General features: G+C 41.6%; 1 protein-coding gene across 1 annotated transcript in view; it reads right to left on the reverse strand.

The window, feature by feature from the left end:
• Positions 1 to 1,113: 1,113 nt before the first annotated feature.
• CAST (calpastatin) overlaps positions 1,114 to 13,991 on the reverse strand; it is a gene marked incomplete at both ends in the record, with an annotated part of 13,038 nt that continues 160 nt past the window's right edge. The window contains 12 exons of the mRNA XM_010172574.1: positions 1,114 to 1,203; positions 1,626 to 1,679; positions 2,511 to 2,603; positions 4,404 to 4,505; positions 6,412 to 6,510; positions 7,078 to 7,173; positions 7,343 to 7,390; positions 8,170 to 8,253; positions 9,293 to 9,394; positions 10,086 to 10,187; positions 10,488 to 10,592; positions 13,058 to 13,105. Of these exons, the coding sequence (XP_010170876.1) occupies positions 1,114 to 1,203; positions 1,626 to 1,679; positions 2,511 to 2,603; positions 4,404 to 4,505; positions 6,412 to 6,510; positions 7,078 to 7,173; positions 7,343 to 7,390; positions 8,170 to 8,253; positions 9,293 to 9,394; positions 10,086 to 10,187; positions 10,488 to 10,592; positions 13,058 to 13,105 (1,023 nt within the window). The remainder of the gene's footprint in view (positions 1,204 to 1,625; positions 1,680 to 2,510; positions 2,604 to 4,403; positions 4,506 to 6,411; positions 6,511 to 7,077; positions 7,174 to 7,342; positions 7,391 to 8,169; positions 8,254 to 9,292; positions 9,395 to 10,085; positions 10,188 to 10,487; positions 10,593 to 13,057; positions 13,106 to 13,991) is intronic.

Consider the following 13,991-nt stretch of genomic DNA (forward strand, 5'->3'; position numbering starts at 1 on the left):
TCCACACACACTGCAGGAACCTCCTCAACTGTTTCCTCTCTGATGGACTGTGTTTCCAGCAGACAGCTGGTAAGTTGAAGTTCCCCACAAGAACAAGGGCCACCGGTCACCGGAACTTCTCACAGATACTTATAGAATATTTCATCTGCCTCTTCGTCCTGGTGGGCTGGTCTATAACAGACTCCCACCATGCTATCCGTCTTGTTGGCCTTCCCCCCGATTCTTACCCATCAACACTTGACCCTTCCCTTCCAACTGCTACCATTCCATGGTTCTGCAGCTTCCTTGTTTTGCTTTTCCTTGTGCATGTGGCTTTTGCTTTACCTATTAAACTGTCTTAAACTCTTAAGAGCAAGCAGAAAGTGTGTCTGCCAGTGATTCCTCTCACATGCGGACCAAATCTCAGACCCCTGAGACTCATGCTCTTTTCCAGCACAACCATCCTTTCTCAAACACCATCCTTGTGGTCATCACCTCCAGACTGATGCAGCTTTCACTGCTAGCTCATTTCACAGAGCCTCTCACGTGCAGCGCTTTGCTGGGAAAGTCTGGCAGTTGTTGTCAGCTGGGTTTAAGATGATTAGATGACAAAGAAACACTCCATTTCTCATAACAGGACCTCTCCACTCCATTCCACCTTCTTTTCTTGTCAGCTCTACTATTTTCCCTAACACACCTAAAACTCTTTCCTCCTCCTAGCATTTCTTGCTGCAAAACCCTCTTCAACTGTGTCTCAGTTCCAGCCCACAACTATTGCTAGGTAGTCTGTGAAATCTTTGAATAAAGATTTCTCTGCTTCTCTACATTTTTTTAACACTCTGATTGGTACAAAAACTATTACCACAATTCTCTGCTCACCTCACTTCTCCAAGCCTGTCTTACCCCTCTAAAGGACCCTAAATACCACACACCTTCCTTCCTCTAAATATTTAGTACAGAGCAGGAGGCATCAAACTTCCATTATAGTAGTAAGACAATCGCTACATCTGGACAGCACCTTCCAAAGAGGCTAGCTCCAAACCTGAATTGAGCTACTGCAAAGAAAAGTGAGGAACTTTCACAGAGTAGTGACAAACTCTTTATTTTGCAAATTATTAGCAGAAAATGTCCTACCTTTGAGTGCTGTGGTGTGGCAGGAACCTCCGCACAACTATCAAAGTCACCTGACAGGGCATCGATAGCTGCAGACTCCTCAGCAGGCTTCTGCAATAATTTTAATTCTGAAGTCACACAATATGCAATACTTCCCACAGTCAAACTAGTGGTTCAGGAATTTCTGTCTGCTTTAATTATCCCTTTCCTAAAGAAACCCAGTCCTGAGCTCTACACATCTGTTGGAACAGAGATGTCCATTTGAGGTTTCCAAGATATACAACGTCTTTGAATACAGGACCCGAACATTCACAGTGCAGTTGTGCATAAAAACTGCAGTTATTGTGAAGAGTTAATCTTCACAAAAGTCCTACTGTCCACACTAGTGCTATTATCTACTGCATATGCAACAGCATTTATGAGAATTTGCAATGAATCAATCACACCTCGAGCCTACAATGACACTACTTTGGAAAAAAGATCAGAGCACACAGCGTGAAACAAACACTCACCAAAAATATCATAAATGTTACCTTGAGTTCTTTGTGTTTCACATCATCCTTTGCTGTTGGCTTTACTGGTTTATCCTTGGGAAGAAGAAACATCACATCTGCATTTTGAACTGGTCAGAGGAGTTCTAAGACAAATACTTAGGTATGACATTGGGAGTTCACAGATCACCAAGATAGTTGCACTGCTCTGAACTCATTTCTCTATTTCTCATGCTACGCATTCCAAGTTCACGCTGTGTTTTCCTGCTCTGTTACTTTACTAAGTCTGTGATACCATTTTTCTGTCCTGCTAGTCTACTGAAAAAAGCAGTTTCCTGATCCACAGAAGATCAAATCACTGCCAGAGCGGTCACTTGCTCTACCAAATGGCAGTTTCACAGGGCTTCAGGCACACCACCAAGGTAATACCTCTATCTACACTTGGTCCACAAATGTGGAACAAAACTAATTGGTAATACTAAGCTTTATTAGCCACAGTTTGCAACTATCTCCTGTGCAAGAGCAGACTATAAAGCCAAGCTGTTTAAGGACAGACACCCTATTTTTTCTCCTGGTGATCTGGAGCAACTAAAACACTGAGCCAGTGTAACTGGAGTCTACACTGCTAAATCTCCAGGATGCTGATTGCTACTGGGCAGTTCAAAGTGATTTATTTTATCAGATTACCCAATTTAAAAAAAAAAAAAAAAAATCTACTTTTTTTCTTCCTTTTTTTTTTTTTAAAATCCAGAACAACTCTAAGTGTAGGTTATTTAGCTGTTTAACTCTGACACATAAATATAGTACACACTTACTCAGCTTCCCTGTTCTCTCCAGGTTTCCAAAGGGGACAGACTGGCTCATATACACAAATTTCTGATGTTGCAATAACATAGCTAAATAAAAACTAACAAAGCTTCTCCTTACCTGCTCGCCTGACAGCAGAATGTTTCGATAGTCTGGTGGGATGGTATCATCTCTTTCTCCAAGTTTGTCTCTGTGTTCAGATTTTGCCTTTTCCTGAAAGCATTCAATTTTTTAACAACTTCAATACTTATGTTAGTAATACTAGCAAACAGTAAGCTGGAGTGCTCATTCAATGTAGGACAGATGCCTTTTTTGAATTTCAAATTTTAAAACTACCAGAAAAAACCAATATATTCATTTCACTATGAGGTGTGTTTCATGCCTGAACATTTCCAAATGACAAGCTCTCAACAAGTGTACACATTTAATAAGTTAAACAGATAAACAGTTAAATTGATATATACATGGCAGCATCTCAAGATTAAAAAAAAAAAGTTATGTCAACTTTCAGTTGTGCTTTCAACAATGTGACTGAAAGGAGTCATTTCACATTTCTGCATCAAATCTCATCCACGCACTGTAGCTTTAACACAACACTGATGTCCTTGCAATGTCTTACCTGCGAATGCATCTGGGCACCTTTAGCAGAACCCAGGGCACTTATCCACCTCACACCCAAACTGATTGAGAGTGGCCTACACTCCTCACCAGAGGCAGGATCCAGAGCCAGCTCCAGATCCAACAGAACCAGAAGGCAGAGCACTACAAGCTCCTGAAAATGGCAGCAAGAAGGGAAGCGTTCCTTCCACTACATTTATCCTTCAATTTATGCTGCTTTGATTTCTGGTGAACAGACCAGAAACAGGCCAAACAAAACACCTGCTTTAGATACAAGTAGGTTTTTTAAGCACATTGTTGAAGAATACTTTTGCATTTGTTAACCCAGACATTTTAAGGGACTCTTCTCTTTTGGGAATGTTTTTGAATCCAGCAGATGCATTTTTCCATGCCTTTGTAAAGAACAACACATGAAAAAAGATGGGTTCCTCCAGATCCACTGAAGCACAGGAGCTCCTGGGGTCTCACACATGAAGAGTTCACTCCCTTGCTATGGCAAGGGACAATGCTACCCAGACTGGAGAAACCTGTTAAAACAGCAGCAAATAACCTCCGTGCTGGGGCCTGGTCTGAGATCAGAAATATCCTTCTGGATTCCAGCCTACATTTATTTATGGGCAGCTTACAGTGGCTGCTTTGCCCCAGTAATGTCCTTACATACCTTAAGGATTTCAGTTTGCAATTTACTAATACTACTACTACTACTACTACTACTACTACTACTACGCAGAAATGCATCTGATCTTCTTATTAGCAGAAAGTTCATTATACAATTCCATGAAGAGAGACTGAGTGAAGACAAAACAATCAAGTTAAAAAATGGGACTGGAGAATGAACATGTCAATCGATGAATTTGGTATTTGTGGGGTTATAAAAGTCAAAGTTTGACAAAAAGAAGGCCAAAAAAGTAATTTTAGAAACAGAGGCCAGAGAAAACACCTGGAAAGCAATTAGAATAATGACAATAAAAGGCACTGAAATCAAACGATTCTCAATTTCCTGTAATATTTCAACACTTAACCTCCAAGTGGTTAAAGTATATTCACTAATCCAACATTTGTCAGAAAAAAACACAAGTAATCCACCTGACTGAAGAGTGCATGTTTAGAAGCAAAAAACACTTAAGTGAACTGGTTGATACAACTGCACAGAGGACAACATAAGACTACGTTGTTTTTTTCTAGTGAACTTACTGCTACATCTGAAAATCACATGCCACCTACTCCTACAAGTATGTAAGAAATATTACAGTACATAGTATATTATCTAAGAAAAAAAACCCTTAAGAAGAAATGTAAGCATCTCAGTTTTGGTTTGGGTTTTTTTGTTTGGTTGGTTGATTGGTTGGTTTGTTTTCCCCGAGCCTGCACAAGTTTCAGAGTGTTTTTTGTTACCTTCACTTTATCCACAACTGGCTTGTTCTCATCAGGGTCGGGTTCCCTCTGGCCCAGGGAATCAGAAAGGAGATCCAAGGCTTCATCCATCTCTTTTCCTCCCTAACAAAGTACAAACAAATTAGTGAACGCAAATCAGCTGGAAAAAATAATTTAATTCATCAGGCTCATATAAGTACTGACTAATAAACTCTCAGCTGCAGTGAACAATGAACAAGCCTCTCTCCCTTTGTAATTACGATGTAATGTGATGGCTGAGGACAAAAATTACAAAATACTTAGTGCTACAGAGAACGTAATTTTAAGCAGGGGTTATGGAATTTATCTTCATGGCCTTTTCGTTACACATAAGCCTAACTGATCTAATGAGTACAGTTCTAGAGAGAGATTGTTTTTTGGGAACTGCCGTTCATTGGGCAAACATCATTATCACTGCAGACCAGCTGCTAAACAAGTGCCAATCTGAATGAAAACATTTTATCTTCACAATAGGCGTGGTCTTTTGCTCATTCACCCCAGTTTTATTCAAACACGGGTTAGAAAAAAAGCCCTTAAAACCAATTAAAACCCAGGTGGGCGAAGCTTTATATTCCCCTTCCAGTTCAGGCTGGAAACACAAGAAGCTCCTGCTGCACCTGCCAAAATGGAGACAGAAGGAGACACTGCCACTAAATGCAAGGAAGGGAAGTTCTCCTGGTGTGAAAAGGAGGTCAGGGCACTGCCTGTCCCTCCCTTAACCTCGACCTCCTCCTTTGATAGGCTTAATAGATGACTTTATGCTATTATTTCAAATGTTCTCTGTACCTAACCAGGAAAAGAAAGGTGTGGTTTGGTTAAAGGCCCAAGCCTACAAATGAAACCACTTGCACATGGGCAAGTCCCTGCATCGACCCATGGAAAGGAAATGCACGTATCCTGTGATGTCCCCAGTAACTCTGGAGGAATCAGCACGGGACTGGGCACTCCCTTGTCCAAGCGCGGGTGAGGAGGTTTCAGAGGCAGCCTGAAATGTGACAGCGAGCAGAACTCAAAACAAAACAGGCAGACGGGTCTTCATAGGCAGGGGAACATCAAGTGTCCAGAAACTCACACGTTTTTCCCCAGAGGGAACATTTTCTTCCCCCCTCCCAGAAACACTAGCAGCAAGAAATTATTTAACTTTGCAACAGTCTATATTGCTAAAACTGGTGAGGCTGCAGCTCGAGTGCTGAGTTCAGTGTTGGGCCCCTGACTCCAAGAAGGACATGGAGGTGCTGGAGCGTGTCCAGAGAAGGGAACGGAGCTGGGGAAGGGTCTGGAGCACAAGTGTGCTGAGTTCCCTTGTGGCTGAGGGAACTGGGGGTGTTGAGCCTGGAGAAAAGGAGGCTGAGGGGAGACCTTGTGGCTCTGTGCAAGTCCCTTGGAGGAGGGTGGAGAGAGGTGGGGGTGGGTCTGTTCAACCAAGGACCAAGGGACAGGACAAGAGGAAATTGTTGTGCCCAGGGCAGTTGAGATGGGATGTGAGGAAGAATTTCTTTGCTGAAAGGGTTCTGAGGCATTGGAAGGGGTTGCCCAGGGCAGTGGTGGAGTCCCCATCCCTGGAGGGATTGAAGAGTCGTGTAGACACAGTGCTGAGGGACATGGGTTAGTCGGGGACTTGTCAGTGTGAGGTTCATGTTTGGACCCAATGATCTTAAAGGGCTTTTTACAATCGAGGCAATTCTGTAACAGGCCAGATAATACTCCTGTTTCTCTTCATTACTCAGGTCTTAGGTTCAGATACACTGGACTAGGCTAGAATAGTTCAGTTGGAAGGGACCTGAAACCACCATCTAGTCCACCTGAGTGACGACTTCAGGGCTGACCAAAAATTAAAGCATGTTACAAAGGGCATTGTCCAAAAGCCTCTTAAATACTGACAGGCTTGGGACATCAACTGCCTCTCCAGGAAACCTGTTCCAGTGTCTGACCACCCTCTCAGTGCGGAAATGTAGATCCTGGATAAGGATCTTCACAAAACGTTGCTTACTGAGGTAGAAGCTAGAGGAGCTGCTGAGTGCACTGAAGAAACTGTAGCAGCAGAGATAATGTCCGAGGAATCTGCAGGCTCTTTACCCTCCTTGGTTTTCTGAAACAAGACACAGCATCATTACTGTGGACTAAAAGAAAAATACATATTAAATTCCATGCATCTAAAACGCAATGCTCATGCAGTTTATTTCTATGACTTAATTTTTCTTAGAAGCTCTAGTTATTTCAGACTGAAACACCTTCCTGAGAAGCACTGTGCAACTGTTTGGCATCTCAGTTTGCTGATGTTCAATCTTCCGTCTCAACTACTGGGTTAAACCCTGGCACAGCTTATGTCAGAGGCAGGATTTATGTGACTTCAGAGGAGCTCAGATTTCATCAAGGCCACCTGTATTCCTAAGTAACCCTTGTAAAAGTCTCAAGTGCAAAGCATTACTTACACAAGCAACTGGTAAAAAGATACAACTAACTTTTTTAGTTTTTTCTAATTATTAAAGTCCTGCTCTCCCTTCTATTAATTTATTGCAAAAAAAATTAACATTTATATGTACTGAATTTTATTTAAGAAAGCTTACATAAAACTTAAAAGGAAACAAATAAAATATCAAGATTGTAAAAAACAATTTGAACCTACAACAGCTTTTCACATATCAAATACACTCACCTTTATTACAGTTGGTGTAGGTAATGGTGCAGATGGGGATGGAGAAGAGGAAAATCCTTCTGTCAAACCCTCTAAAAGATCATTTTCAGTCATAGGCTATCATTAAAAAGAAAATAAAAAGAGGCACCTAAGCTTTTTCATCTGTAAAGAAGTGAGCAGGCAACATAGCCAAGCTCCATTTTGAAACTGAAGACTGGGAAACCTTACTGACATTTGAGTAAATAATTAATGAATGAAACATTTATCGGAATATTCACTTTTTTACCTGGGACTTTTCTTCAGGCTTTGCTAAAAGTGGTTTTCCATCTTTATCCTACAAAAGAAAAAGCCCCTGACATTAAACCAAGCAGTCCTGGAATGACCACGCAATCCAAGTACTCTGAGAGCATTCCCTGAATGACAGATAGTGTTACACAAGAAAACGATCTAACCAGTAACTTCCAGCATCTACTGGTGTTACACAAGGTGTCCTTTAAAAAAATCCTGGTCCTGTAACTTAGAAACATCCGAGTGCTGGCTGGAAAGGGATTCAGTGTGTGGGAATCTGAGCTTCCCTACTTCATGTTTCAAGTTCCATGGAAACAGCACAATTAATAAATAAACCTCCAGCTTCAAGACTGGGGACAATATTCCTGGATGCAGAGTCCAGAACAGCCGCATCTTTTCACACCGGCAGCTGTGGCAGGTGTTGTGCGAGTCTGGGCTACAGCAAAGCAATCCACTCAGGTCAAACGAGTCGTGTGGTCATGTTTGTAAAAGCAGCATCTTGAAGCGCTGGGTTTTCTAACAGCTTTGATCAATCCCAGTGTTTCAAGTTCTAAAATACAAACACCTAATGAAAGACTCCAGTGCACTAATCTCAGCCAAAATTAGTCTTGTGTAGGTACCTGCATCTAAACTGTTTCTGTGCCTGTGCAGGCATCTAATGACAGACATCAGGTATTCAGAAACCACAAACCAGAATTTTTATAGTCTATTAAAATGGCTGAAGCAAACATCAACATTTCAAAATGAAATGGCACTTCAGTTTCATCCATATATTCTGAGCAAGGAAAGGGAAGTCAGACTAAAACACCACATTAAAGAAATTACTTTTGCTTCTGTTAATCTGTACTCTGGAGGAATTGTTTCTTCATCTTCCCCCAGTTTTTGGCGTGCTTCCTGTTTGGTTTTCTCCTACGAAGGCAAAATAAAAACAGTATTCATAAAACCCAAGAACTACATCCCAACAGACGTGCACATGAGCAAGCTTTTAAAGTCTTCAGTCTACCAATTCAAATAAGTCTGTCAATCCAACCACCAGCTAAAAATCTGATGCAAATGAAAAGAAACCCTTTCTCTTGAGAAAGCCTTCATTTCTCTGCCTGATTCTTCCTGTGCATATCACAAGTAGCCTATTTCAATGAAGATCAACAGAGTTAAGTAAACAGATAAGCACAGACCAATGACAAAATAGCATTACACCTCGGAGTCTCAGTCCTTGCTTTGTTTGAAATGCACTCCACAGCTACCTGTGCTGCATGCAAAGGAAAGCTGAACAGAAAAACTAGTAGCCAATCAGTTCTTCAAAAAGGACTACTCCCTCCACAAGTTACCCTGGAAGATGACAGTGAAGCCAACTGTGGGAACTTTTGTTTGGTAGAGTTCCAGCCCACCAGAAGAGCTGTCCTCTATTTTTAGCTCCATTCAATACCATCCAGCCCATGGTTTGGGGAGGCAAATGGGGGTGTTCTGACTGTGACCAAGAACAGTATTCCCTGAGACAAAATACACATCTTTCAGGGACTTCCTTAAGGCTCCCTGTTAAAATAACAGAATCCGTGAAAAGACCAAAGTCTGAGGTATCCTTCCTAATTTAATTAAACAACTCATCATGCAGTTGGTTCCTTTTGAGAAAGTGCCAGACTGTACGTACCTCTGATGTGCATCTTATTTCTGCTTTGGTCCAGCAGTAAGACACTAAGCAAATGCAGTTTTCAGAAGCTGAGGAAACTACTGTACTTTGTAAGAGGCAAAACGACTAAGAAAACCCACTCGCTGTGTTGAAATCCTACTAGTACTTCCTAAGCAGAAAACAACTGATTTCATAAGTAAATGTTGCTTTTAAAGAAACTGAAAATATTATCTCCAAATTGGTTCTAGCCTGAGCAAATACAGTAACACTGAAGAGAATTACATCAAAAGTTGATCTGTGGAGGTCTGATTGTTTCTCTACCTTAACTTTGTCCACAGCAGGTTTCTTTTCGGCTGGATCAGGCTCCCTCTTTCCCAGGCTGCTGGACAAGGCTTCCAGGGCTTCATCTGCCACGTGACCAACCTGTAAGGGTATCGATACAGTCAAAAACAAGTCTCAGTCTTGAGTTCAGCTGCAGCTGAAGAAACCTGTTCATATACTACCACCGCCAGCCACACATTACTTACAGTGAAAATTGAGAAGTAAACTAAAAAACGGTAATGCATCTCTCCCTAATCATTTTTGTATTCTTGGGATCTCCTGAGTTCCAGGCACAGGCACCTGTGACAGGGGTTGCTCTGTAAACAGGCTTCACCTTTCCAAAGACTTACTCACAGCTACAGTGTTCCACAGGTGGGTTTTTGTTTGCTTGTTTTGTGTTTTAATACAAGCATATATATTGTGAGAAGAGATGCAAGAATGTCAGCCATCAATGCAATCTTCCAAAATATTCAGCAGGGCAACTATGACTTTTTGGTAGAATTTGTCTTTTCCTGCAGTATCTACCAAGTTCACAAACAACACCCCTTTTAGAGCATTAAGCGCTAGAGTAGACCACAAGAACTGCCAGTCTGAGTTCCTCTAGCAAGAAGGTCGCTGACCTTCCCCATTCAGCTTGTGCTCGACTTCATTTTTCTGGAAAGCACTCAGCCTTTGTGCCTCACTTCTATGGAGGAAGAACAGGGAATACTGCAATAAGCATCTTGACAATATGCTATACCCTTGCATAAACGAAGCACTGAGTTTTGCTGTAGCTCCAGCTAAGAGTACTCACTGAAGAGACAGCTGGTGGAGCTGAAGACTGCACAGTGCAAGCTATGGCACGAGGGACTATTTCATCCTCAGTAGCTTTTGCAGACACAGGATCTGAAGGCTTCTGAAACAGAAAAAGTACACTGCATTGTGCTGAAGATGCTCAGAAGCCCAAAACGTACCTGTTAAGTGACTTGCTATATATTTTTTTAAATAAAGTACAAAACAAGGAAGAAAAGTCTAAATGTGAAGGTAGAAGCCCCTCAATTAAGGCCTAAGTGCCAATACTGCATGTTCCACCGAAGGCAACAGCAGGGGGAAAAACAGAAACAGAAGAAAACATTTTTATTGAAAGAACAGTAGCGTTATCTAGTCTTAGCAAAACTATCAGCTCCAGCATCTGCTGTGAACTGGAAAGACGTACTTTGGATGTGCTGCTAGGCTTCGATGGTTTGGATTGTACTGCAGGCTGGGCAGGGCAGGCAAAGTCTTTTGAAAATTCATCAACAAGATCAGATTCACTCAAAGGCTGCAAAAAAGGCAAACATGGTACAGGTGACTCACTGACTCAATTTATTCGTTCCAAGAATTACATTTCAGCTACTCAGAAAGCAGGAAAAACTTTTGTAGCCTGCCCTGAAATTCCCTTTCACATTCAGGTGCAGCAAGAGAGCATGAATTTCACAGTGCGCAAAATTAAGAAAACCACTTTTCAGAACAAACCATTTACTTTGTTATCACAAGTCAACATAACAAAGTGAACATTATGTTCAATACTTGCTACAGGGCAACTGAAAAGGAAAATGCAATCCCTTAATTAGAAAAAAAAAATGCTAATATTTACTAGACAGCATTTATTGTAAGAGCAACGTGCTTTTCTAATAATTCAAGTATAAATTCCATCTAGGTAGTGGAAAGTAGCACCGTCACACCAGAACTCTCCCCTTTTAATTTTTTTTCTTTTTTCCCAGCAGAAGCAGAGCTCCCTCAGAGCAGCATCCGCTGTGAGTACTCTTAGCTTGTGCACTGGCTGCTGGCACTCTGTGATTTTCACTGCACATGTTTTAGGGAAAAGGAAATAAACAGCAGTTCTAGTTCCCTACTGTGTGGTCTATTACGATCTCTTGATACTGTGTGATCTAGTCCTATGAGATCTATGTATTTCTGTGATCTGTTACTAATGCTCCTGGGATCCTTCAGACTACTGTTTACACCTAAATGTGTCCGTCTTTGCCAGCAGTGATTTCCATCCACTTGCTACGTGGAACTTAGTTGTTAGGGCTCATTCCGTCAAATCTATAAGACGGAAGCTGAAATTTCTGAAGGAGAGTCTCTTCTTTTCTCTCCCACTTTCTTTCCTTTGTCCATCAGCATCCCTAAGTCTTTATGAAACATCTCATCAGATGAGGCTCAACTTTTCATGATGCCTGAATTCTTCCACTAAATCAAAAAAAGCACCTAGGCAATAACAACTTTTTTCACAAAAGCAATGCCACTGCATGTGCTTAAAGGTTATGTCAAATGGAGGCCCAAACTAACAGAAGCCCCAGTTGAAATCATGAAGGAAGAAGAACTTGGCATTCACCAGGAATCAAGGAAGAAGTGTAAGTGCTTGAAGGATTGTCAGCGATTGACATCACCTTTTTGTTTTGCTGGTTTTGGTTTCCCAAAATCTAAATTACTGATGATACCCCAGGAACACTGGCAAACCCATACCCATCTTGCTCAAAATCGCCTTCTTCAGACTCTAAACAGTGAAGTAGTAAATACTGCAACATCTGACTTTTACATCCCTGTGATTCCCTAACTATTCAATTTATTTGTGCCTCTGATTGCTAGGGGTGGAAGAACACAGGAATACTCGTTCTTCTACTAACCACTTAATTCTTCTGGCACAAGAAGAATTCTGAGCTCAACTTCTGCTTTGCTTTTGTACTGGACTTCAGACAATCTATGAACCGACCTCCCTTAACTCATGCCACGTTCCTCTTCTGGAGCTTCTCTTTTTCATGTGTGCCACCTCTTTTGTGCTCCCTGCGAAGCAGGAAGGCTTTTCTCCTAACATTAGTGCCTGGTGCCCTCAGAGCACAGCTGTTCTTCTTCCTTATGATGCCCTTGGCAGGCGTTCCTTCTGTGCAGCTCTCCTACATCATCCACACAAGGCGACTGCACATCTAAGACCTGACATCAAAATGTAAAGAGACATCAAGTCTTTTCATCGCTGCCTTTGCATCCCCCTGTATTTCCAGCTTGAATAATACAAATGACTTCACATTTCTGCTAAAAAGGCACAGTGTCATTCTTGCTCAGATTGGTCCTGACCTGCACACTGGTTTCAGAAGAACGGAGGTTTCTTGCACTTTCCCAATTCCGGCAGCGCTCCTCAGCTCCCAGCGTTCACCAAGTGAAGCTCTCCGTTTCTTCAGGGCACAGTTCCTTTGCTTTTCCTAATTTTTTCTTCCTTCCTGTACATTTTTAATCAACCTTTGTAACTTCCTCTTTCAATCTTTTCAATCTATCTTGCACTTTCTAGGCCACAATGGATACTTCTTGCAAAGTCCAACTTGTTCTTTGCAATCAGAATGCCCACGGCAGGTTCTTCCTTCTTTCCTTCTTAGATTTGATGACTGATGAGAGGAAACTGTCATGAAGCCAAAAAGATTTTCCTGCCTCCTCTCTCTCTGTCCTTCAGTAGTTACAACAGACTTCCCCAGAATACGTTACACTAACTCCCCATACAGCTTCTCTTTGTGTCAGCAGTCATTTCTGTAACTCTCTCCTGCTTTTCTAATCTCCAGACCTGTTTCTCACCATGAGCTCTTCACTCACAGCCAGTGAATTTCACTTGACACTTCATATCAGCAGGTTTGGAGCAAGGAAGCAAACACACAAGCAGACCAAGAGACTTACATGACAGCACAGAGAGAAGTGATGACAGAGTGGGAGAAAACAGGGTATCTATTCACACCCCCACCATATTATCAGTTTGCTAACCTTAGGTTTTTCTTCAGCCTTTGGCAATACTGGTTGTCCATCTTTATCCTAAAAATAAAGTAAGTATTACTGACATTTTTCCATTGGTATGAGAAGTGCCATACTCCACAGTCACCAGCAAGATAATATAAAATAAAGATGAAATCAGTGACACAGTAACAGGAATTCCCCTAAACAGGGAGGAATTCTTATATGGCCAGGTAAGGGGATGAAGAAAGCAAATGTGATGTCAACACAATAGAAAAGGGCCAGGAGACCAAAAAGTGTCCATTCCTATCAGTATCAATACGCAGCAGCAATTAATTCCACACCAAAACAGCAGGCATTCATCCCGTAGTAAACAAGCTTTGAGTGCAAACCCAAAACTTCTGCACTGGAACAAACAGGGGGTTAAATCCCAGCTCTGTAGTCAGGCAGTCTCAAAATCTGCTAAAACAAGGGATAAAACTGCTCCTTTCAAAACACCATTTCAAAACACCATTCTGCTGCAGCGAGGCCAGTTTATACAGCAACCTTGCTAACATCAGTCATACTGATAGAACTGTTGCAAAACCTCTTAATTCTGAGCTTTATGGAAAACACAGCTCAGTTCTGTTGTTGTTTTGCTTAACCCTGAACAAATCTCCATCACTTGAAGTGAAAAGCTGAAAAAATTAGTGCAGTTTTTATACCATTTTACAAGGTTACCTGACAAAGCGATACCCAAAAGCACTTCTGTAAAGGGATGGATTTTACAACACTGCAGTTTGCTATTGGAAACAAGTAACACCACTCTTGGAGAAGGAGTGGGTGACCTGGGAAGATCAGATCTTTGCTCAGAATGCCTGAAAAACCCAGTCATGCCCACAAAGGAAGGGAAGGAAACTAGAGAGATAGAAATCACCAGCAGGACAAAGCCAATGACAAAATGCTAGTTTTTCTTGTTTTCCGCATG

The sequence above is a fragment of the Antrostomus carolinensis genome, unplaced genomic scaffold, assembly GCF_000700745.2.
Source record: "Antrostomus carolinensis isolate BGI_N321 unplaced genomic scaffold, ASM70074v2 scaffold10827, whole genome shotgun sequence".
Taxonomy (NCBI): domain Eukaryota; kingdom Metazoa; phylum Chordata; class Aves; order Caprimulgiformes; family Caprimulgidae; genus Antrostomus; species Antrostomus carolinensis.